Here is a 23583-nt window from a genome sequence, read left to right as displayed (position 1 = left end):
TTCTCTAATTTGTTCCCTCTCTTTGGTTCTTAATTTCATTGAAAACCACCACCGTGCACCCAGTTATCCAAGTCTAAAAGCAGGGGCAGCATCCTTAATTCCTCTCTGCTTCTTAATTCCATATCTGTTCAGTAATTTTATATCACAAACATTTCTCTTTAAGTTTATTTATTTATTTTGAGAGAGAGAGCGAGCACACATGTGCATGGTCAGTTGAGGGTCGGGGGCGGGGGGGGGGGGGAGAATCCCACACTATCAGGCCAAGGCCTACATTGGGCTCAAACTCACGAACAGTGAGATCATGACTTGAGCCGAAATCAAGAGTCAGACACTTAACCGACTGAGCCCCCCAGGCACCTGTATATTACAAATATTTTTAGAATCCTTCCACTCTTTTCTGTGCCCACCACTGTGAGGACTAGTCCAGGCCACCATTATCTTTCATGTGGATTGCTGCAAAACCCTCTCATCCAGTCTCTCTTCCTCTGGCATTGTGTCCTTTTAACCCAAACGCTACCCAGCCACCAGAAGTATTTTGCAGAAGTTATATCTCATGGTGTCACTCTCCAGTTTAAAAACCTTCACTCATTCCCCTTGGACTGTAAGATAAAGTCCAAACTCCTTAATATGATTTAGAGGACCACTTATAATATGGCCTCTGCCCACTTCTCCAGCCTTATCTCTCATAATTGCCTCCACTTCCTTCCATTGCTGACTGCCCCAGTACTCTCTGCAGTTCTTTTGAGGTACCAAGCTCTCTCTGGGTCAAGTTCTTTGTACATGCTGCCCCTTCTGCCAGGGACACTCTTTAACTCTTCTTGACTTGGCTAGCTCCTATGGATTCTTCAGGCCTCAGTTAAGACACCGCTTTCCCTGAGCTTGGACACTGGTTCAGTGTCCCCCAGGGACACTTTTAGCCCATAACTTACTGGTAGCAGAGCACACATGAAGTTGTGGGGTTTTTTGCTCTATTCTCCTCCAGCTTCAGCTTCCTGGAGGCAAAGAGAATGTAGTGTTCACTTTTGTATTCACAGACCCCGGCACGCTGCTGGGACAAAAGGGCTTTCGCTCATGTTTACTGGACGGATGGAGAAAGGAAAGAAGGTAGCAGAGCGACATGCCCACAGTTGTTCTGAGTATCAGTGCTAGTAATACCTCTCTCTGCACACGCGTTTCCAACTGCAGGTTGCGCCTTTGTCTCTTTTACTTTGATTGACATGTAATCGTGACATAAACTAAAGGAAGCAGACTATTTTCTTGACAAGGCTTCCATTTACCTAGAAGGATGAACAAGTACTGCTGTGAACAAACATCCACGCTCACAACTGATTGCTCTGTAGTGGTTGACATGATATTCATTTGGAGCGAGATTATTAAATAGATATTCACTGAGCATCGTACATAGCAGTGGCAAAGTGTTGGAGTTATAGAAAAGAGAACAGAGTCTTCTCCCCTGCCTTTATGAATCTAACGGTCTAGGTGCCTGACGGATGGCGTATGCATGTGACAGGTGCTGGGTACATCATACCTGTTCTCAAGATGGTAGATGTTCAGAGAAAGGAATGTTCATTTGAGGGTTTTAGGGTTTGGGCTTTTACCCCAGTGGGGTTTGGCTGGTATTAATCTTTCTAAGACTCATTCATTCATTCATTCATTCAATAAACCTTTTTTTTAATGTTTATTTTTTGAGAGAGAAAGAGAGACAGAGGGCGAGTGAGGGAGGGGCAAAGAGAGAGATAGAGAGAGAGAGGAAGAGAGAGATGCAGAATCCAAAGCAGGCTCCAGGCTCTGAGCTGTTGAGTCCCGATGCGGGACTCAACTCACAAACTGTGAGATCAAGAACTGAGCTGAAGTCAGACGCTTAACCAACTGAGCCACCCAGACGCCCCTCATTCAGTAAACTTTTATCGAATGTTTATGATGGAGGCTGAGCTAAGTTAGACAAGTGAAGATAGACACAACTGCTACCTTCAAGAGATTAATAATCCACTTGGTTATAATGGAAGACAACTCTTCAAAGTCTTTTAACTTTGAGTATTCAGAGATCTCCTGAAGCTTCTGGACTTAAGTTTCTTATTGGTCCTGAGTCCCATCATTTGATGTTAGAAGGTCCCCTTCCAAGAAATATTTATCACCCAGAGAGAGTTAACTTTGACTCTAGACAGTACATTATGTCCTAACCCAGAACTTTTAATACCTGAATGTTGTAAAGCAGTCATGATTTCACTTCTAAAAAAATAAAAGATACTAAATCAAATTTAATATGCCTCAATTAAGTGGAAGGAAATTCCAGGTTCATAGGAAACAAGCTATAAAGGCTGTGTAGGCATGTGAGCTGAATGGCTGCCATTGACATGGAGCAAATGCTCGTGGAAATCATTAGATATAATCAGACTGGAAAACGGGGGCCCTTCCTAACCTCAGTGAGGCCTTAGCCCTTTTCAGCCTCATGTCGGGTCCCAGCTCTAGAGCTGGGCTTGAGCTACGGAATGATGCAATCATCAGAGACTGTGGCCACAGGCCTGCTGGAATGGAGCTTAACTGGCAAGATCAGCTGGTTGTCATGGACGCTCCATTTCAACCAAGCCCATTTGGCTCCTCACAGCCCAGCCACCTGTTGAAAACAGCTGAAAGGGGCCTGGTTCCATTTGGAGGTTGTCACTATCTCTGGTATGTTGTCCAAAGAGAAGGGCGTGTGGAAACAGGAAGGACAGTAAACAGTTGCTTCTCTCACAGAGTCACTCTCTTTGTCAGGAGCAGCGGTCCAGGCATGGCCTGCCCTGGGTGGTCTTTCTGCATAGGATCTGCCATCTCTTTGAAGACAGGATAGTCACAGGCCTAACTATAGAAACAGCTCTACAGAAAAGACCTGAATAGCAGGTTGGAACCAGATCACAAAGGGCTTTCAATGCTAAGCTGAGAGATTTAGAATTTATTCTAGAGGCTGTGGAGCATGATTGAAAGTTTCAGAGTAGAGGAATTGTAATAAACCCAGCAGTGAGACTAGGATGCTGGCTCAGTGCTTCAGTTAGAGAAAGAGAGGGGTAGATGAGTCAAGGGTAGACTGGAACCAACTGGGCAGATGGCCAGGTTAGGTTGAATTGAGCAGGATAGAAGAAGACTGTCCACCAACAGAGGATGGGCTGGGACACAGGTACAAATAAAACAGTTCAGTCAATAATCCCACGATCCTCACTCACACCTGGACCAGATAAGGCATTGCAGAAGGCCAGGGCTCTGGAGAGTTCTCAGGGAGAGGCATTGCTGCACCATGAAGGAAAACTTCCAACCTTGGGACCAGTTCTAGACCTACTCAGTTGTGTGTTTTTTTCTCTTTTTCTTTTTTAGTCTCAGCAATACCTTGGGCCTAAATAGAGTTCTACCATGAATTAGGAGTTCCTCTTTCTCCCGGGTTCCAAAGGGCTGAGCAGGGGTTTATTACCGATGCAGTGAAAGGAGTGTTCTTCAGCATCAACTAACCTTGGTCTGAATCTCAGCTCTGCACCTCATTAATTGTATGGGACCTTGGGCGAGCTACTTAACTCATCTGTAAAGTAGGAATCAATAACAGGTATCTTGTTTGGCTGTTGTGAGGCTTAACTTAGTTAAGTATGTAAAGTATCTAATCAACGCTCATCACATGATGGGTTCCCAGCTCCTGTTGGTACCCTTTTGTCTCTCTCTTCTTACAGCACAGAGTTTGTCCTCTGTGGATCCTGTCTCTTTTGAACTAGAGGCAGGGTCTTGATGGGAGGGATGTCATCAGAACTGTAGCATCTTTCATTATGAAGTCAGTGCAGCCATACCTCATTTTACCTGGCACTGGCTGCTGGAAAGACTGTGCAATATACCATAATTTTAATGCAGTAAAGCAACTGGCTACCCTAGGTATAGTCCTGCTTCTAGTCCTTTGAGAAGTGAGATATAGCACCATTCAATTCTTAATATACATTGATTCTGCCGAGTTTAATTCATCTATGGGTAGAGTGCATCTATAAGCTGTTTTAGCTACTCAGCCACTCCTCCGCTCTCAGTCAGAGTATATCCCCTGACCTCATATCAGAGCCTGATTTTCTCTCCCTGGGCCCTGGCTGGACTTGGAAATTCAAGATGCCTATGGCCAGTTAGCTCTGGGTGGAACTGCCTGTCCAAAAGGGAGCATAGCTGTACTCTTACCCTGGCCCAATGAAAGGAGAACATGGGGGAATAAGTGTGCACACAAGGCCCCACTCAACTCCACAGACAGCCAGGGTCTACTCTTTGCAGGTCCTTCTGTTGGGTATTGGGGTTCCTGAGATGACAAAGGTCGAGCGTCTGTACTGGAACCTCACAGACTTCATGAGCCCTTTCTTGTGCTTGACCTCATGGGCTGGATGTCCTTCTTGGCCCTGGTCACTGGGTTTCCAGATATAAGAGTGAAAAAGCTGCTCCTGAGGGAAGTGTTGTGCTCCCTAAGGGAAGGTCCAGGACACGCAGGTCTGGAGAAGTGTGTGAAGACAGCCTCAGAGACGGAGCATGCCCTATAGGGCCTCACTGCTGCTTTGCAGAAGCGGGAAGAGCCATGGGCCTTGGGATCCATGTTTGCACAAATGACTGGCCTTAAGTGGAGGGAAGAACACGTGTGTTGGGAGGGGTTGATATATGAGATTTTTATTCCACACAGTACAAATCTGCAGAATGATGGCAATTTCCTCCTAGAGGCTTTACCTAAATTCCCAAACATACTACCTTGGTTTGTGGAAGATGACTTTACTTGCCACTAGATGGCCCCCCATGTACACATAGAAACACACATAGAGACTTTGAAGTAGATTTTCTGTATTTTTTCAACATGTACACACACACACACACAATTTTAACTTTCACTATCTTTGAAGCCAATAACTGATTCATTAATTTTGCTTTTAGCATTCAGATGATAGAACTTACATTCTCTGGAAAGTTGGTTTAACCTAAGAACCTGTGGGTATTCTTAAATCCTCTGGGCCACAAACTATGTGATTAAGAAGTTGGATTTGAATCTGTTCTATTAAATAGTATGTTTTGGTTTGTCCTGTAAGGTAATATATTTAGGGTTTAACAGAATAGTCTTTAAGTTCAATTTTTAATTTTTTAATTTTTTTTATTTTAAAGAGAGAGAGCACATACTCATGTGGGGCAGAGAGAGAGAGAGAGAGAGAGAGAGAGAGAGAGAGAGAGGGAGAGAGAATCCCAAGCAGACTCCAGTCTCAGCTCAGAGACTGATGCAGGGCTTAATCTTACAGCCTTGGGATCATGACCTGAGCAGAAATCAAAGTTGGATGCTCAACCGACTCAGCCACCCAGACGCCTCTAGCTCTATTTTTTAAAAAGCACTGGAAGAGAAAGCAAAAACAAACATTAAATAATGCTTCCTCTCTGGCAGGAAGTGTTCTGAGATATTTTAAATATTAACTTTATCTTCATAGCTTTGAAATAACTCTTCTGTATACATCATTATAAACATCTTATAGATGAGGGAACTGAGACTCAGAAAAGTAGGGAGTTTACCCAGGATTCCAAGCAGTCATTGGCAGGCTAACTGAACTCCTGATCCTGACTTGTTTGCTCTACATCCTGCTGCCCCATACTGGCTAAAACAGTCATGAGGGGCTTAGTAGCAATCTGATTGTGATACATGCAAGATATCAGAATTCTGGTTTCCCTTTTTTCCTTCCTCTCAATTTTCTTATCTATTATGCAGGGATAAAACAATCTCTAATTGCTGAGAATGGACTTTGCGTATTACACAAATGTCTGCTACAGTTATTATTGGGATACTTCGAGTTTTGTGGGAATGTGTAACTCTCCTGTGTGCCCAGGAGGTGTGTGGTCCTTCACTCATTCACACAAGAAACATTTACTTTGAGATCTGCCACACCGGGGTGTCTGTGCTCTTTCAGCTACAAATCTGGTCCACCCTGAGCTGTTACGGTTGAGGGTCGCAATGACGTTTCCTGGTGTTTTCAGCAGGTAATTCTCCTTTAGCCTCCAGATCCAGAAATAATAGACAATGGTAGGAAAACTTCAGGGGTAGGACTGCAGCTGAATAGGAAGATGATGGCCAGTGCCCTTTCTGCCTTAGCCAAACCACCAGAAAGAGGCAGGTGTTTTGGTTTTTTTTTTAAATCGTCATTTTGGAACACAATGTACTATTTCTATATTCAAGAGTTTCCATTTCAAATGGCCAGTTGGATCATCTCTTTGACAGAGGGCTTCAATTAAAAGCACAAGTCTCTGGATAAGTTTTGAAGGACATTTGTCTTCTTGGAACCTGATGCAAGCTGCTTTCATGTTGCTTCTAAGAACTTCTCCAGTTTGGTATAAGTAATGCTGTCCAACCCAGACTTTGATTCCTACATGTGAATCATTTTGTATCTGGACATTCTCATTGGCAGGCTGTTGGTATAAGGAAACTTCTGTTTTCCTTCTGGATGTGAAAATCCAAAATTAGTCATCACTCATTCAACAGAACTGATAAGTCTAGAGGGATAAAGTTCATCAGAGAGAATATTTGTAGCTTTATTTTTAGTTCCTCAAGTTTTTATCTCAAAACCCCATAATAACTGTGGTATGCCTGACTTTCTTTACCTTCTGTAGGATCTCCTTGGGAGATTGACCCACACAGTAACCTTGAGCCAGGTTTGTCGGGGTGGGGAGGCTCATCCACCAACACCATTCCATCCCTACCTGTCCAGTCTGTGGGCCACCAGGGGGCATGCGTGAGCCAGAGATGGGCGGTGTCGCTGTTTCTGCCTCCAAACCATCTGTGCCATTTGTAAGAGGTCCCCATAGGGTCTTCTTGCTGGCATTTTGACAGAATGACTCTATTATATCTGTAAGATAGAAAAATGGCAGGGGACGTGCCAAAGAGACTCCTGTGAACATGCCAAGGGAAAGCAGCAGTGCAGAGCCACTTTGTACCTGCAATCCATGAGGGATGCTCAAGGAGGACAGTGTGCAGTGTTGACTCAGCCTTTTGGCTGTAATGGAGAAGGGAAGGCTCAGCATATGCCCAGACGTGAGATGACCCATTAGTATGTTACTCCACGCCCTTTCCTGCTGCAGCCATGTGGGAGCAGTGATGCAGCGAATCGGGCCAAGAGCTTGTTTTCTTGTAGGAACTCATGGGTTTCAGACAATTTCAATCTTTGGAACTTCTTAAATTAGGGCGTCCAAGTTCAATTTCATTTCCTAGACAACACATAGGCCATCAGAGGGAACAGAAATGGCTGGCTTCGGCTGTATTTCCTCCCTCTCCAAAGAAGATACCTTTCATACCTGTAACAGTTGGGCAGTCTCAAGGAAGTGGCCAAGAGAGAGGTGGGCAGGAGGGTAAAGCCCAGAGTCTTGCTAAACTACACAGACTCTAGGCACTGGGCTACCACAGCCTACCTTGGCATGTAGTTTCACAATTTAATGCGCTCACTTGTTTCAGCCCAGCCTGTGAGGCCACACCAATGCCAAAATGTTTGACTTAGAATGACCTTGATGTCACTGGAATATAAAAATCAATAAATGGAGCCCTTTTTTGCTTTTCACAGTAGGCCTCCTCACCCCTTGCCTGGACAACTCCTAATTGACCTTTATGCTTCATTCTGCACCTGTCCTACATATCCACATCCATTCTCATACAGCTGCCACAGTGATCTTTCTAGAACATAGCTGATCCAGGCACTCCCATGAAACGGACAAATAGACAAATGGACAAGTAGCTTAAACCGTCTCCTCTTGCCTTCAGGGTCAAATCTAAACCCCAGAGGTAGCATTCAAGTGCCATCTCATCCTGGACCCGACCCTCTCTGTCACCTTCTTCCCTTCATGAGCACACTTGGAATAGTCCAGTCTGATAGAGGTCCTCATTCACTTGCTTGAACCCTACGGGCACATTGAACTTCTTTGTCATGCCATTGCTTTGGCCTGAAATGCCTTATAAACACTTCTCTGCCTTGATACTTTTTCTCATCCCACTGAAACGGGATGAGGTCCCATTGGAATGGTCCCAATGAAATGTTCCAAGCCCCTGAAATCCTGCCCTCTCCACTCTTTAAGCAGTCAGGCTCTCTTCTCTGATTGTCTTGTGGACTTTGCAGTTTGGGCTCTGCCCAGCACTTTTTTGAAATTGTTCACACTTGCCTCCCCCTCAGAAAATGAGTTTTTTCTTTTTTCTTTTTTTTAAGTTTATTTATTTATTTTGAGAGAGACAGAGACAGTGCAATTGGGAGAGGGGCAGAGAGAGAGAATCCCAAGCAGGCTCCATGATGTCAATGCAGAGTTCAACGTGGGGTTTGAACTCATGAAACCGTAAGATAATGACCTGAGCTGAAACCAAGAGTCAGACACTTAACTAACTGAGCTACCCAGGTGACCCAAGGATGAGTTTTTTTAAATGTAGAGACTAGGCAACTGTCACTGTATCTAGCCCAACACATGCTTGATAAACACTGAATGAATGATCCAGAATATTTCATACCTCCCTCCTGAGGCCAGAGAGACCCAAAAACTGTGGTTTCTGTTCTAGCCAGCAACCACCCCTGTTTTCATTTCAGACCCTTTTCTCCTGGCCAGGTGCCTGATCTTAGAGTCTCACACACCTCAACCCATAGCAATGACTGCAGCCCTAGGCTCCTGAGAGGAAGGGGCAGGGCTCAGTGACTGTGTCTCTGAGAACATGCTAGAGAACAATAGCAGGAAGCGTGCAAGGGGGAAACAATCAGCCGGCTCAGCCCATGTGGAGGAGCTTCCTGATTGGCTTGATTTGCTCAGAGCAGGAACTCTTAGAATAACTTTGGAATTATCCCAGTGGGATGACAAATTTCTCCACCAAGGAGGAGCTGTCACCTGGTAATATGAAGCATGGAAAACATGGTTACCAAAAAAACAAGAAAACATAAGAGGAAGATCCCTTTGGGAAGACAGTTTGGATTTGCCAAGTCTCCCAGCCCCTGCCTCAGTTCCCCAGGCCAAATTCCTTCTGAGGGTCCACTTCAGGCACAGTTCAACTGTCACCTGTCCCTTCCAGGTGGATAGCATTCTACCTTCTAGGGCCCAAAGGCCAGAGGTGTTTTCTGTCCTTTGGTGGCCAGTCAGGCAGCTCATGGAAATTCAGACGGTAGGTGGCCATAGGCAGGAATGCCCCCTTTCAGAACCATGTTCCTGTGGTAGACATTGGTTGAGTGCTGGCTGTGTACAATGCACTCTTGTATGCACTGTGGGGGCCATAGTTATACACCAGATGCTCTTTCTGCTCTCACAGAGACATGGTTTCCAAACCATATTCTGTTCTGTAGAAAGGCCCAGCCAAGACAAGGATAGGGTAGGAGAAGCAGGAGGAGCTCCCAGTGTATTCATGCCTCAACCAGAGCATATCTATTTGATCAATATATTGGAAAAGAAAATTCTATGCCAGAAAGAGGAAATACTGAAAACCTGTGGAATAGGAATAGTTTCATTTGCTCTTGGAAGGAAGCAGCACAGGGCAGTCTAATATCCCAGCCTGCGGCAACAGGCGGACGTAGGTTTGGGTCCCAGCTCTGCCCCTTACTGGTGATGGGCCATAAGTTACTGCACCTCTCTGAACCTCCGGTTCGTCATCAGTAAGGTATGGATTGTAATAGCTGCTATGAAGATTGCAGAAAATTGAATAATGCTTCCAAACAACTTAACATGTTGTCTGGCTCATGGTAAATGCTCCACAAATGTTAGCTATTTTTACCACTACTACTGTTGCACGTTAAATATTTTTCTTCTGATGAGTGACTCATTAAAATGCTACCTTGAGTATCTTGAAAGCTCCACCGATCTTCCAAGAGTAACCTTCAATACAGACAAGAGGCAAAAATGTGTTGGTTATTCCCAGTTTGGGCATTTATAAAGTCTGTGGCTGAAGCCATGTGCATACACATGTGCACGCGCGCGCGCGCGCACACACACACACACACACACACACACACACACTCGGAGGCTAATGGAGAACTCTGACTCAGCAGGAAAGCTACCACAGTGCTGGATTTAGGCACAAACAATGAGTAAACAGGGATTTGGATGAGAGGAATGTGCCACATAAACAATTTTCACAATCAGATATGAACGCCCAGATGCTTCCTGCATGAAGGGCAAGCCCAAAGAGAATCACAGGGGGAAGCAAAGTAAGTGCTGAGACTCTCCATCATTCCAGCCCAGTTTCTGCAGAGCTGCGTGTCCTCTACCGGTGGTTTTGTATAGGTGAGCCCCAGAGGAAGTAAGAACAGTGTATTACATGTGTACACATGTACACACACAAACACACACTTGGGGTCAGGTGAAATTATACATTTGAGATATTTGGAGAAATGAATGAAAAGTCTAGAAAGCACAGTGGTTACCTTCTATATTTTCTTATCTCAGAGAAAGCTAATAAGACAAGTTGCTTTTCAATCAGTTCTTTTTTCTGGAGTTGCCGCTAATTTAAATTTGCTTTTTCAAGACTCACGTTTGGCTGAAGGCCTTGAGCCAAAAGGTCTGTCTTGAAGCTGCTTCCAGTTGAGAAGCAACTCACACATTCACTGAAACACATATTTCCTAAGCCAGCATTTCTTGAGAACTTTCTCTGAGCCAGGTTCCTTGCTAGGTATAAACTAGCTAGATGCTAGAAGCCACATTCAAAGAAAGATAAAGAAGAGATGGTTATTATCTTCAAGAGCTTTGCAAAAGGGAGTTGGGAAGGGAGCCTCAAATCCATAAACAAGTGATTAATACACAATCGGATAAAATTGGTGATAGAAATATGTTCACAGGATAAGGTAGCAAGGAGGAAAGGCATCGTCATGGTAAAGGCATCAGGGAAGACCTTCAGAAGAGATGATACCTGAGCAGATTCTTAATGAGCAGTAATTACCCAGGAGAATGGGAAGGGAGAGAATAAGGGCAATTCAAGCAGAGACAGTGATATGAGCAAAAGCGTTGAGGCAAGAAAGAGCGCCCTGTGTGCAGGGATCTTTAAGAAAGTCATTGTTCCTGGAGATGAATGGGAGGCTGGGTGTATGTAGACTAAGGAACTTCTAGCAGAGAGCCTGTGAGGGTTTTCTATCAGGGGAACGCAACTGTGGTGTGTCCATGCCCATTCCAGATTTGAGGGTAATAAGGCTGGATAGAAGAAAAGGGATTGGATAGAAGGTTGCTGTAGGCATTTAGGAGAAAGAAGGAGAGCACTCTTAACTGGGCTGAAGAGGAAGAGATATGAAAGATATTTGTGGGGCAAGTTGGCAGGATTTAGGTGGCTAATATACATGTGTGGTGGTTACCAGAGAGGGACAAGTCACAGGGCAAGGTAACATCCAGGTTTCCATCTTAAGTAGAATGGATTGATGGTGGTACCAGGATCTGAGGTAAAGAATGCCGGAGGGAGGAACAGCTTTTTGGAGAAAGATGAGTTTGGTCATGCATATGTTGGCTTTGAGGTACCTGTGGACTATCCACATGGAGACACGGGAAGTGCAATTGTATGCAGTGGCTGGAATCTAGGAGAAAGGCTAAAGGTATAGGTTAGGTAGATGTCAGCATGTTGTGGGAATTATACCACGAGACTGGACATGATTAGCCAAGGATAAAACGTCTAGCGAGGACAGTGAGCCAAATGAACTTTTAATGAAGGAGTAGAAGAGGCGCCCATATTGGGAATTTGGTGTCATGGCCTCTGAAGGAGATGAAGAGTGGTCCACAGTATTTTAACAAATGGAGAAAGTCAGTAGATTCACCTTGAAGAATATTTCTTAGACTCAGCAGTCAGGAGGTCATGGACTTGAACAAGACCAGATACAACAAAGTGGTGGGGGCAGAAAGTAGAGTGGAGCCTGTCGGAGGGAGATTGGGACACAAGACTGTTGAAGCCACCAGAGGGGAGTGCTGCTGGGGGAATCTGGGAGAGAGATTCAGCAGTAACTCAAATGGGCTGTGGGGTCATAAGAAGTTCACCTGTTTTTAATGTGAGAGAATTTATTTTTGTTTATGGACGAAAGCAAAAGAGGTATCTGGGGAGAGGTTGAAGCTACAAGAGGAGGGGATAATTGAAGGAGTGCCTTCCCAGAGGAATCTGCAAGGTCAGGTGCACAGGTGGAGGCACTGGGCTTGAGGAGGAGAGTCTCTGAGTCAGAGTCGGGAGGTACAAAGGCTGGATGAGACTTTTTTCTCTTCTACAAAAAGAGACGCTTCTTGGGGGAGAAAAGGGTTTAAGCCATTGAGAAATGTGTTGCTTTGAAAGGAGATTCATCTCACTGTCGTGTAATCAAAACTCTTTATTTCTGATGAAGCAGGCTCAAACAAGAATTATACCCAAGAAATCAATGCTCAGCACAAGCTTGGAAATGATTTCCTGTAGCAGAAATCAACTTGCAGAGATCCCGGTGGTGTGAGCCATTTGATTCCGGATGGAATAAATACACGAGACAAGGAGTGATAGACTGATCTTGTGGGCTAAGGAAAACTTATGGAGAGAGAAATTTGAATTCATATTTACTTGGTATTAAATTTGGTTGCACCAACATCAGTGACAAAGTGTGTTACTATGTCCCAGCTGTATACTTAGATCAAGACATAAATAAATCCAATATTAATTTTTTTCTCAATGGATATACAAATTAGTATATTAGTTTGAAGGAGGAAGTAGCAAAACCAAGCCAAGATGTAAAAAATTAGATTGAATAGCATCAAGTTAGTTTTGCTATAGAATCTTTTAAAATGTTTATTTATCCTTGAGAGAGAGACACACACAGAGAGCGCGAGCGGGGAAGGGGCAGAGAGAAAGAGGGAGACACAGAATCCAGAGCAGGCTCCAGGCTCCGAATTGTCAGCACAGAGCCTGACGCGTGGCTCAAACCCACAAACCATGAGATCATGACCTGAGTCAAAGTCGGACACTTAACCGATTGAGCCTCCCAGGTGCCCCTCACTATAGAATCTTTTAAAAGTGTGTTTTTGCTTTGCCTTGCTTTTCATTCATTCAACACATATGTACAGGGAACAAAATAACATATCGTCTTATCTCCCAATAAGCCTATGCTCAGAAGAGGGCTGGTACAGCTAGGGTTGGGGAGGGTAAATACATTTTTAACAATCATATCAAATACCTAACAGGGCTAGAAATGCTCTGGGGATTTGGAAGGAGGGGACACATCAGGTGGAAATGATTTAAGGAAAACATGACTAAAAAGACAGAATTTGGTTTGGGCTTTGATTTTTAGGTGTGTTAGATGGGGATGAGAGTGGGGACTCATTCCTGGCTCTTTCCCAGGGCAGCATACTCTGTTCTGGCTGGAACACAGGGAACGGCATAAGGCTGGGAAGGGGCGTGAGAGTGAACTTCCAGCTTAAGAAGTTGAGATTCGGGAAGGAGGTGATGGAGAGCCACCAGAAGCTTTTCAACAAGGGAAAAGATATGAGCTGTACTTTAGGAATTCCTGAAGGGACATTCTCTTCTCTGCCATATTTCTGCCTCAGTGATGACATGGGGGAAAAATGAAATGGGCTTGAGTTTCCACTGACACTTTGCACTCAAGGAAGGTCCTATTCTATTATGAGGAGAAGTGGAAATCCTCTGTTTATTTAAGGGCTGTTAACCTTTTTTTCACAGTAAAATACCAAACAATCTGTGGTGATTCCAGATACTCTCATCTAAGTAAAAGGAAGCCGTTTCCTTGCAAATTGAGTCACAAATGAAAAATATTTGGAGAGTGCCATAGAAACTAATGCACTGTCTTCCCAAAATATGCGAAGTGAATTTTGTAGCATCTATTTGTGTGAAAACAAACAATATTCTTCCCAATGTTCTCTACCTAGACTATAGAAACAGAGAAATTGAGATGAGAGTGAGTGACACAGAGAGAGAGAGAGAGAGAGAGAGAGAGAGAGAGAGAGAGAGAGAGAAAGGCTAAATATTCAAAGAATGGAGGAGGGGTAATGGATGTTGTTCCCAAAAGGAAAGTGGCGGGGGATCAGGGCAGGCACAATTAACAGCTGCCAGGCCCCGTAGCCTCTCACCATGCGCACTTCTGAACGGCGTACAATGTGTCTTCTGCTTCCGTCCTTGTCACTGCAACTTTAGTGTCACTGGTGATCTCCATATTGTTAAGTCTTATGTGTCAGGTGGTTAGCTCAGCCGCAGAGGCGTTTCGAGTGCACAGACAGCACAACTTGCCCCTTTCTCCTGTTAATCCAGCTGGCGAAGGCACTGGGAGTCAGACTGACATAAACATCCCAGCACACCAAAGAGATGCTAAGACGTGGGTGGTTATCACTGAGCAAAACTCAGGGAACTTCCCTTTGGAGACTTTGGATGGGGAGGGGATTTGAGGTCGGGGGTCTGTGACTCACAGCTTCAGCCAAGCCCCATTGACAAGAGTTGATTCGTCATCGTGAATTCCAAACTTGGCGATTGCTCATTTTCTTTTCCTTCTGCTGCTGAGTCATTAATGAGGCTCTGGGCTGTGATTAGCTATGGCGCCACATCCTCAGCATACTCCTAAGAGCATCCATTCAAATTCAGCCGTATGTGCTAAATGTCTTGTATTAATCAGGATTAAATGTGGATGCAGGCGAAGAGACCCAGGAGAACGGTGGCTTGAACAAGATGTTTATTTCTCCCTCCAGTAAAAATCCACAGGTAGGCAGTCCAGAACAGTCTAGTGGCCCTCTCTGAATTCCTTGGGGACCCAGGGCTTCTTTCATTCTTTCAGTTTATCCCTCTCCTATCCTCATCCTCAGGTTCAAGTGAGAGTTCCACCTCAGCACATGTGCATTTCAAAATTTTTTTTAAGTTTATTCATTTCTGAGAGAGAGAGAGAGAGAGAGTGAGTGAGCATGAGCAGGAGAGGGGCAGAGAAAGAAAGAGAGAGGGAGACACAGAATCAGAAGCAGGCTCCAGGCTCTGAGCTGTCAGCACAGAGCCCAATGGCAGGGCTTTACCTCACAAACCACAAGATCATGACCTGAGCCGAAGTTGGACGCTTAACCAACTGAGCCACCCAGGCGCCCAGCACATATGCATTTCAGACAGAAGGATGAAAGAAGGGCCAAAGAAAAAAGGGCTAAAGACGGTTCTAGAAGCTGCCCTACAGGGCTTTCACTTACATCCCTTTGGCCAGAATATGCTGTATATGGCTATAAAACAGGCTGAGAAATGTGGTCATTTTTCTGTGTGGCCATAGTCCTAGCTAAACGTCAGGGATTGTAAGAAAGGAGGGTGGAAGTTGGTGAACAACTAACAGTTCTGGTTGTGTGTGTGTGTGTGTGTGTGCGCGCACGCGTGTGTGTGTTGGATACACAAAGATGTGGGCAGCTCTCCTCTCCTCTGAGTACAAATATTCTTCCTGAGGTTCTTGTTTTGGCAAGTTGGCCAGACAGGCACCCCACTTGACTGCTCAGCTGTGAACTTGCAGTTCAGGAGAAGAGAACAGGTCTAAATTCAGCAGCTCGGCCATCTGCCAGAGTCTCCTGTTATTCTGGGAGAATTTACTGAGACTCAAACACATGGCAACCGAGCTGCTGTGGTTGGCCTTTCACGTTTCTTGTATGTAACCCTATCTCGGGTTCTTCAATGGAGAGGAAAATTGTAAAGACTCACGCCATTGTCAGGAACAGACTGATCTGGCTCAGAGCTTGTTCAGGAATACACTTGTGAACATTTCTTTACTGCATCTCTTGCCTCAGCTGACTCAGTGCTGAGTTCCTCCATGGGGAAGCCCAGAAGTCCCCCTGCCTCTTCCTACCTTACCTTTCTACTCCTCCCATCACTCCCCTCCTCACTCCTAGGTCCCAGTTCATATCACCAATGTCCCCCATTGGGTGGCAAGTTCCATTTGCCTGGGTTTTCCCATTTCCCAGAATGGGGCCCCTACAAGTCATGGGGATTGCTAAACTTGACCTCTGCACTTCCAAAGGATAGAGCTCAGGCAGTGAAAGCCACAGGGAAATTAACTTCACTTCAATCTGAGCAATCTGATCTGAAGGTCAGCACTATTCTAAGAGGGCATGGGCTGCCTTTAGAGGTGGTGAGCTCCCCGTGTGGGGAGGATTTCAAGCAGAGGTAGGATGACCATTGAGTGGAACACAGCTCAGGGGCTTCATGTTTCTGAAAAGTAATTAGATTAAATAGCCTCTACTCCTAGCCTGATCTTCTTTGGTTCTATGAGCATGAAAAATACATTATGTTGCATTATGCACTCAGGAAATGAGGGAAAAAGACTAAGTTGTCATAGGGAGGTAGTTGAAAGAAGTGACAGAGAGTACTGGTCCTCCAGCCACACCAGCAAGGTCCAAATCCTGGCCCCACATTATCTTTGCAACCCCAGGCAAGTTAGTGACCTTTCTGTACCTTATTTCCTTAATCTGTGGAATGGAGTTCAAAACTTTCTACTTCAGAGGCTCTTGTGAAGCGTAAATATCGTAATGCTTGTAAAACACTTAGAAACAGTGCCTGGCACACAGTAAGCACTCAAAAATCCTAATCATTACCTGTTGTTGTTGCTTACAAGCCATATATACATCACAAAAACAATATTAGAATTTTTAGTATTACAATTATTATCCACGTCACCACTGATGGGGAGAGAAAAACAAAACACACCTGTGTTTACAGGCAAAGTCCTCTCTAAGCAGTAAGACTACTGGAAACCTGGTTTGTATTAGTCTGTACTCTTTTGGATTCACCTGACAGACACCCACACAAAGGAAACATTCATTGGCTTCCGTAAGTAAGAAGGTTAAAAGTGTAGCAGAGGATCTCGGGAAACAGGAGCCAGAGGGTCCCTCTCAGTCAGCCTCTTCTTTGTTTGAGCCTTGTTTCTTCCTACTGTGGAGGAGGGAAGGTAGGTTCTCAGCAGAGCCCTTAAGGCCAGGTAGCTGTTTCCAGGCCAGACAAGGCAGAGCAGGATGCAAGCAGAGAGCCATGGGGATGAGGATGGGAAGCTGAGGGCCTCTCTGAGGCCATCGTGCTGAGCCGTTTCAACTAGAGGGTAGATCTTGCCGTGCCTGAAAAGGCCATACAAAGCCCATGCCCCTGGGTAAGAGCAGGGACATATGATAATCTGGGCTGTGGCCTGTGCGGTCTCCTCCTTCTGGCGCATTTTCTTCTCTTATCCACCTGGTGAATGCATCCTTCAAGGCCCAGCTAACATATCACCTCCTCAGTCAAGTTTTCCTTACCACCTTATGTAGCAGTTGGAAATTGCATTCAGCTGTGACCTCAACAGGGCCTTAAACTTGTAGAAATCTGTTGCCGATAGTCCAGATGCTTTGTGAGCTGTAACTTACGTGTTTACTTGGCTGTTTTCATCACTCGACCAGGAGCTCTGATGAGCAGACACTGTGCCTGATGCAGCTCTGTCCCTGACGCTCAGCGCAGTGCCTGATGGAATGAAGGTGTTTGCAGAAAGTTGGATGGATGAATGCATAAATGGATTTTGAGAGGAGAGTGATCGATGCACTTCACAGAGCCATAGGTCTTTCGTATTTTCCCGTGAGGGAGGTCTGTTGAGGTTAGGTAGATTTTAGAAGACCAGTTGGCCATGATTGCACCTTTATCTCCAGTAAATTAAACCCGCACATCTGCAGCGTGTCTGTTACCTCTGCTTACCACCTATTACAGTTTGCTTTTTGCTCAGAAGAAAACGAGCAAACCAGTCAGAGGCGGTTACATGCACCTGTCTCAGCCTCAGGAGCCTCGATTAACCTTGCGTATAAATTACACTTCCTGCCCATTCTTTATTTTTAGTTCAGCAGTATCTACTTGGCTCCTCCAGGAAAGCCTGCATTAGATTTAAGTCACGAAACTACAAAACAGTAGCATCTCTAGCCTGGCTGAGATGACTCTTATGAACCCCATGAGGCTCTGTTCCCTGGGACGCTCTTGGCTCCGGGACTCAGGTTTTCCACAGAATGATAGTGGCCTGGGCTGTTTGGCGCCCTCAAGACTGGGCCCAAGCCCACTTGTGCATTTGTAGAGGAATCTGCTCCTTGGATCTGACTTGCCTAGACTGTCGATTCCCCTCATTCGTCCCCTTTGGGTGAAACTCATTTGTTGCTATTGCAGAAGTTTAGTTTCATTGCTTTCTCTCTCTCTCTCTCTCTCTCTCTCTCTCTCTCTCTCTCTCTCTCTCCCTCCCTCCCTCCCTCCCTCCCTCCCCCTTCTCAGTTACACAGTATCATGACCCAAATCTTTAGTGCTTGAGCTATATAGCTGAGAGCTCTGAAACCCATAGGGCCAGGGGCAGGCTGGGGAGACAGTCGGGCCAGCCAGTGGGCATCAGGCCACAGAGAGGCTGCTTCACTGGGAGAGGTGAGCTACTTTAGAGTTGGCCTTTCTTCCCCCCTTTTTCAGTCAGCCATTCTTAACACGATTTTATTTATTTTAGAATCCCTTGCAGTGCCTAGTTCTGAGTCCAACCACACAAGTTCAGTAAATGTGGGTCGAGTTGAATGTAAATCGATGTTGGCGTGGGTCCATTTAACCCTTCACGGACACATGAGAAGCTGGCTCCTTTCCCATGCCACAGCCTGTGAAATGCTGCCTTCTCAGCACTCGGTCAAAGGAGGACTTTTTCAAAAGCCATTTGTTGGTTTTATTCTGGTTAGACAAGGAATACGTGAGTTTTTTTTTTAAAAAGGGAAAATATTGAAAATTATAAAGAACAAAATTAAAATGACCCAATATCCTATTACCCAGAGGCAACTATTACTGATATTTTCTTATTATCTTTTTAAAATTTTATTAACTTTATTTATTTTTGAGGTGGGGAGGAGCAGAGAGAGAAGGAGAGAGAGAGAGAGAGAGAGAGAGAGAGAGAGAGAGAGAGAGAGAGAGATTGAGAATCCCAAGCAGGCTCTGCACTGTCAGCACAGAGTCTAATGCGGTGCTTGAACTCATGAACCATGAGATCATGATCTGAGCCGAGACCAAGAGTCAGATGCTTAACCGACTGAGCCACCCAGTGCCCTGATATTTTCTTCTTTTCTCCATCTTAATCCTCATGAGAGTGTGCCCTGTATCCCTCCAGATTTCTCTGAGGATTAGGAGAAGTGGGGCAGGGGTAGTTTATATTCTTTCTAATATTATATACACATACACACATTACAAATGTATATATATTATTATATGTTTTATTAGGGTATACATCCACATGTATATATCATATAATACATATATATATATATATATATATATACACACACACACACACATATATATAATATGTACCCATATAATATATAAATATTTGAGCTGTATCACTTAGCTCTTGTCACAATAGTACTATATGACTACTGTCAAGCTCGGTGGTTTAAGATGAATGCCATTTATTATTGCTCATACTTCAGTGACTGTACTGGGTATTTGCTGATCTAGGCTGGGCCCAGTTAAGCAGCTCTAATTTCAGGTATAGATCCAACTAGGCATGGCTTCTGACTCTGGATTGGGCTCCACTCTACTCCTGTTATGTTTTTTCTGGGGCGAAGGCTGAAAGGACAGCCATTGGCCAGACACACTCTTCTCTTGGCGCTGGTAAGGCACACAGGGACAAACCCAACTGGGCAAGCACATTCCGAGCCTCTCCTGTGTTGTGTCTGCAATATCCCATTGGCTAAAGCAGATGACATGGCTAAGCCAATAGTCAAGGGACAGGAAGGTACAAACCACCCACCATGAGACCAAAGCAAACCAAGTGGCCAAGACCAAGATCAGTACGTCAGGGATGTATCTACTTTCCATGGAGGTGAAGAGGGGAGGGAGGGAATATGGTTGAGAATAATAGACTCTACCCACATCCTACATATCTTCCGAGGAACTCTGTCCCTTGAGATTCAATCTGCTCAGAACCCACCTGGCAAGTACTATCATCAGTCTTCCCAGGAAACTTCTAGCCCAGAGCTTCTCTACCCATTGAACTAATTCAGTTTCTGGATCATTTGCCCCATGTATGTTGCTCCTATTCCCTTTCCTTGATCCTCTCCCCCCCCCCCCCCCGCCCCACACACACAATAATTTACACAGAGGTGGGTGAAAGATTTTACTGCTGATATGGAACAGCAAAAAAGAGTTGTATATCTTTTGGTTTATATATCTATGTCACTTGGCTCCCTCTCCTGTAGACTCCTGTAGACTCAAATCAAGGCTTGCTGAAGAATTCACCCTGGTCTCAGATATCCTGAAGGTCTCAGGGTGCCTGGATGGCTCAGTTGGTTAAGTGTCCAACTTTGGCCTAGGTCACAATCTCACCGTTCCTGAGTTCAAGTTCTGCATCAGGCTTTGTGCTGACAGCTCAGAGCCTTGAGCCTGTTTCAGAGTCTGTGTCTCCCTCTCTCTCTTTGCCCCTCCCTACTCATGCTCTGTCTCTATGTCTCAAAAATAAACATTAAGGAAAAAGAAAAGAAATCCTGAAGGTCTCATGTGGCTGAGTCGTGTCTTTTGGCAGTTGGTTTAGTTTCTTTTTCTTTCACATATATATATTGAACACCTGTGCCCTCCACTCCATGATGAATTTATAATCTAGTGGGGGAAATTAATGATTGAGGGTTGCTAAACCTCAGCACTATTGAATTTGGGGCCAGATAATTCCTTGCTGTGCGGGCTGTCCAGGGTGTTGCAGGGTGTTTAGCAGCATCCCTGACCGCCACCCACCAGGTACCAGGAGTACCACTTCCACTCTCCTTGAGTTATGGGCAACCGAAATATCTCCAGACATTGCCACATATCCCCTGGGGGGCAAATCACCTCTGTTGAGAACCACTGCTCTAACATTTAACCTTTGATAAATAAGAAGAATGACCAAAATAATGTGCTAATAAATGTTCAGAGGAGGACACGGGGCGCCTGGGTGGCTCAGTAGGTTGGGCGACTGACTTCGGCTCAGGTCATGATCTCACGGTCCGTGAGTTCGAGCCCCGCATCGGGCTCTGTGCTGACAGCTCAGAGCCTGGAGCCTGTTTCAGATTCTGTGTCTCCCTCTCTCTCTGACCCTCCCCCGTTCATGCTCTGTCCCTCTCTGTCTCAAAAATAAATAAATGTAAAAAAAAAAAATGTTCAGAGGAGGACAGTGTTTTTCCTGGTAGTGAATCTGTGAAAGCCTCGTGGGGTGAGTGGTGTCTCAGCTGAGGCAAGAATGGTTAGGGTTTTGAGATGAGTTTCTTGGAGGAGGGGAAAACACAGGGCACAAATGGGAAAATAAGGAGTTGCTCTCATTGTCAAGAGTGGATGCCATGTAGGTACTAGGAGGCTAGCTACTATAGGGCCATCTAAGTCATTATAAGGACCTCCACTCTTACTGTGAGTGAAATGACAAGTACATCTGTGTTCATTTGGAGGCACTATGATTGTACACAGAGTTTGTCTGCATGACCCAGAGTAATTGCTGCAAAGTCTCATCCATCCAGAGGTCATTTTTCTGATGCCCAGGAAGGAAATCTCTGAGAGGCACAGTGCACCCCTAAATAAATCCATGCCTGTGGCTTGGTGTCCTTACCCCTCTCAAGATCTCACTCTGAACTCTTTCTAGTTGAACAAACTTGGTTAGCTAGTTCTCAACAGCAGATTAGAAGATGGAAGAAGGGAAGGGGCAGATAAAGGCAGACACAGACACTGCAGCAAAGCTTCTAGCACAACAGAGAGGAAAGAACCCAAAAGCAGAATTGAATGAGCAAACAAATACATTCAGACCAAATAATTCTTTAGGCAGGGGAACATCCATCCCTTCATAACCCTAAGGATATTGCTGCATAACAGCGCCACCCTAGATGCCTACATACACAATATCTAGTGAGGCAGGAAATAAGGTGACACACCGTAGAACCCATGTGGTAAGAGTTCAGCACCATGGTCAGGAGTAGTGTCTGGCCTTCTGGCTTGAATCCTTGGTTCAAGGCTCTGCAGCAATAAACTAGTTCCTTAACCTTGCCAGGCCTTAATGGTTTCATCTGTAAAATGGGGATTCCTGATTCAAAAGGTCATTGGGAAGGTTAAATAAATTAAACTACGTGAATTCTTAGCTTGGTTCTTGGCAGAGATTTGGTGCTCAGTATAAGTTAACAGTTAATACTATCATTTCATTGAAAGAATAAGGTACTGAGACATCTCCCAGATCATGGCTGTTCTGGAATATTCCTAGAGTCTCCTGGCAGTGACAAAATTTCCCTTTCCGAAAATAGGATGGCTGTGAAAGTTGCGAAAGTTCCAGAAGAGAAGGGCAGCTGTATCAGTTCCCCCTCCCTTTTCCCTTCTTTTGGGCAGTAGAGGATGCGCCAGTAAGAGAGATGACGGACAGCAGGCTCCCAAGGGTATTGGCCACCAGCCATTTTATAGCAGCATATTTTCCTTGAATGAGACTAGTTCTTCACACTTCCAGAGAACTGATAGAAGAACACTTATTCTGAGCTAGCTAGGGGAAGGTGAAGCTATTTTCCTTCAGCCATTATGTCCTATGCTATGTAGAAATATCTACTCCCAAATTAAGAATGCGCACATCAATAGGGTTAGAGGGGAGACACCAAAGCACATTTTAAAGTGGTGGTGGTGAACCAGTGGCAGTAGCTCAGGGTGGTTTTCCTGTGGTCAATGTGTGCTGAGTGGCAAAGCTGAAAACACAGGATGCCCTGTGATGTGAAATCTGGCACCTCAGACGGCCAGGAAGTCACCCCACAGGAAGGAGCTGCTCTCTGTCCCCAGGATGGCAGGACAGTAAAGTAACCTGTTCTCTGTTTGTGTGTTTTCCAGGCTGGAGCAGGAAATACAAGCACTAGAAAGTGAAGAGTCCCAGATATCTGCCAAAGAGCAAATCATCTTAGAGAAACTGAAGGAGACGGAAAAATCCTTCAAGGACTTTCAGAAGGTACAGAAAACAAGTGGGATATCTCTGAATTTTATCCACAGGGAAGTAAGCACTAGTGAGTTAGTCCCTGGAGACAGGGCCAGTTAATATCGATGAGAAGTCTGAGCCACACATCCTGTGAAATGAGGTGCGGATTGTGTGAGGACCAGTGTCGTCCCTGACACTGAGAGCAGCCTGTCTTCAGGTGTGGGACCACCTGGTCTGCGGGGAAGCACAGAAGAGAGTCATTAAATTAACCCCGTCTACCTATTGTCCAAACCCTTCATGCGCCTCATGCCTAAAAAGTCATCTCCCCTTGGACGTTAGAATTCTAAAGCGAATTCTTCTTAAGCAGACTAGCCCTGCTCCTTACAGCTTTAATTTAAGTCTTTCCTTTATAAAAAAGCCAGAGGCAAAACCGTATCAAATGGATATGAATTGCAAATACACAGAGTGTAAATACTCTGAAAACAGATTCCATGTAGCGCAGAGGAGAGAACTCATAAAGCCAAGAGTTTCTGAATGTCTCAGAACCTTCCTTCCATTTTATAACCCAGGTACCCAGACCGAAGAAACAATCTAATCACATTAATTTTAAGATGGGGTTTTCTGATGTCACTTCTCCAACATGGCTAAGGGTATTCGCTGGATAATCAACATGAATCCCTACTGGGAGAAATTCAGTATAAAGTGGGAATGATAAAACTTTTCGTTAAATTTCAGGATCCCAAACATATTT

At 44.9% G+C, this 23583-nt stretch overlaps 1 protein-coding gene across 11 annotated transcripts in view; it reads left to right on the top strand.

The window, feature by feature from the left end:
• The window catches only part of PALM2AKAP2 (PALM2 and AKAP2 fusion), a 504955-nt gene that overhangs the window by 273371 nt on the left and 208001 nt on the right, over nt 1–23583 (top strand). For all 11 annotated transcript variants that reach the window (XM_053204813.1, XM_027034800.2, XM_027034804.2 and 8 more), the window contains one exon: nt 22751–22865. In XM_053204813.1, coding sequence (XP_053060788.1) covers nt 22751–22865 — 115 coding nt within the window. The remainder of the gene's footprint in view (nt 1–22750; nt 22866–23583) is intronic.

This window comes from Acinonyx jubatus, chromosome D4 (genome assembly GCF_027475565.1).
Source record: "Acinonyx jubatus isolate Ajub_Pintada_27869175 chromosome D4, VMU_Ajub_asm_v1.0, whole genome shotgun sequence".
NCBI classification, from domain to species: domain Eukaryota; kingdom Metazoa; phylum Chordata; class Mammalia; order Carnivora; family Felidae; genus Acinonyx; species Acinonyx jubatus.
This window is presented reverse-complemented; position numbering and strand designations above follow the sequence as displayed.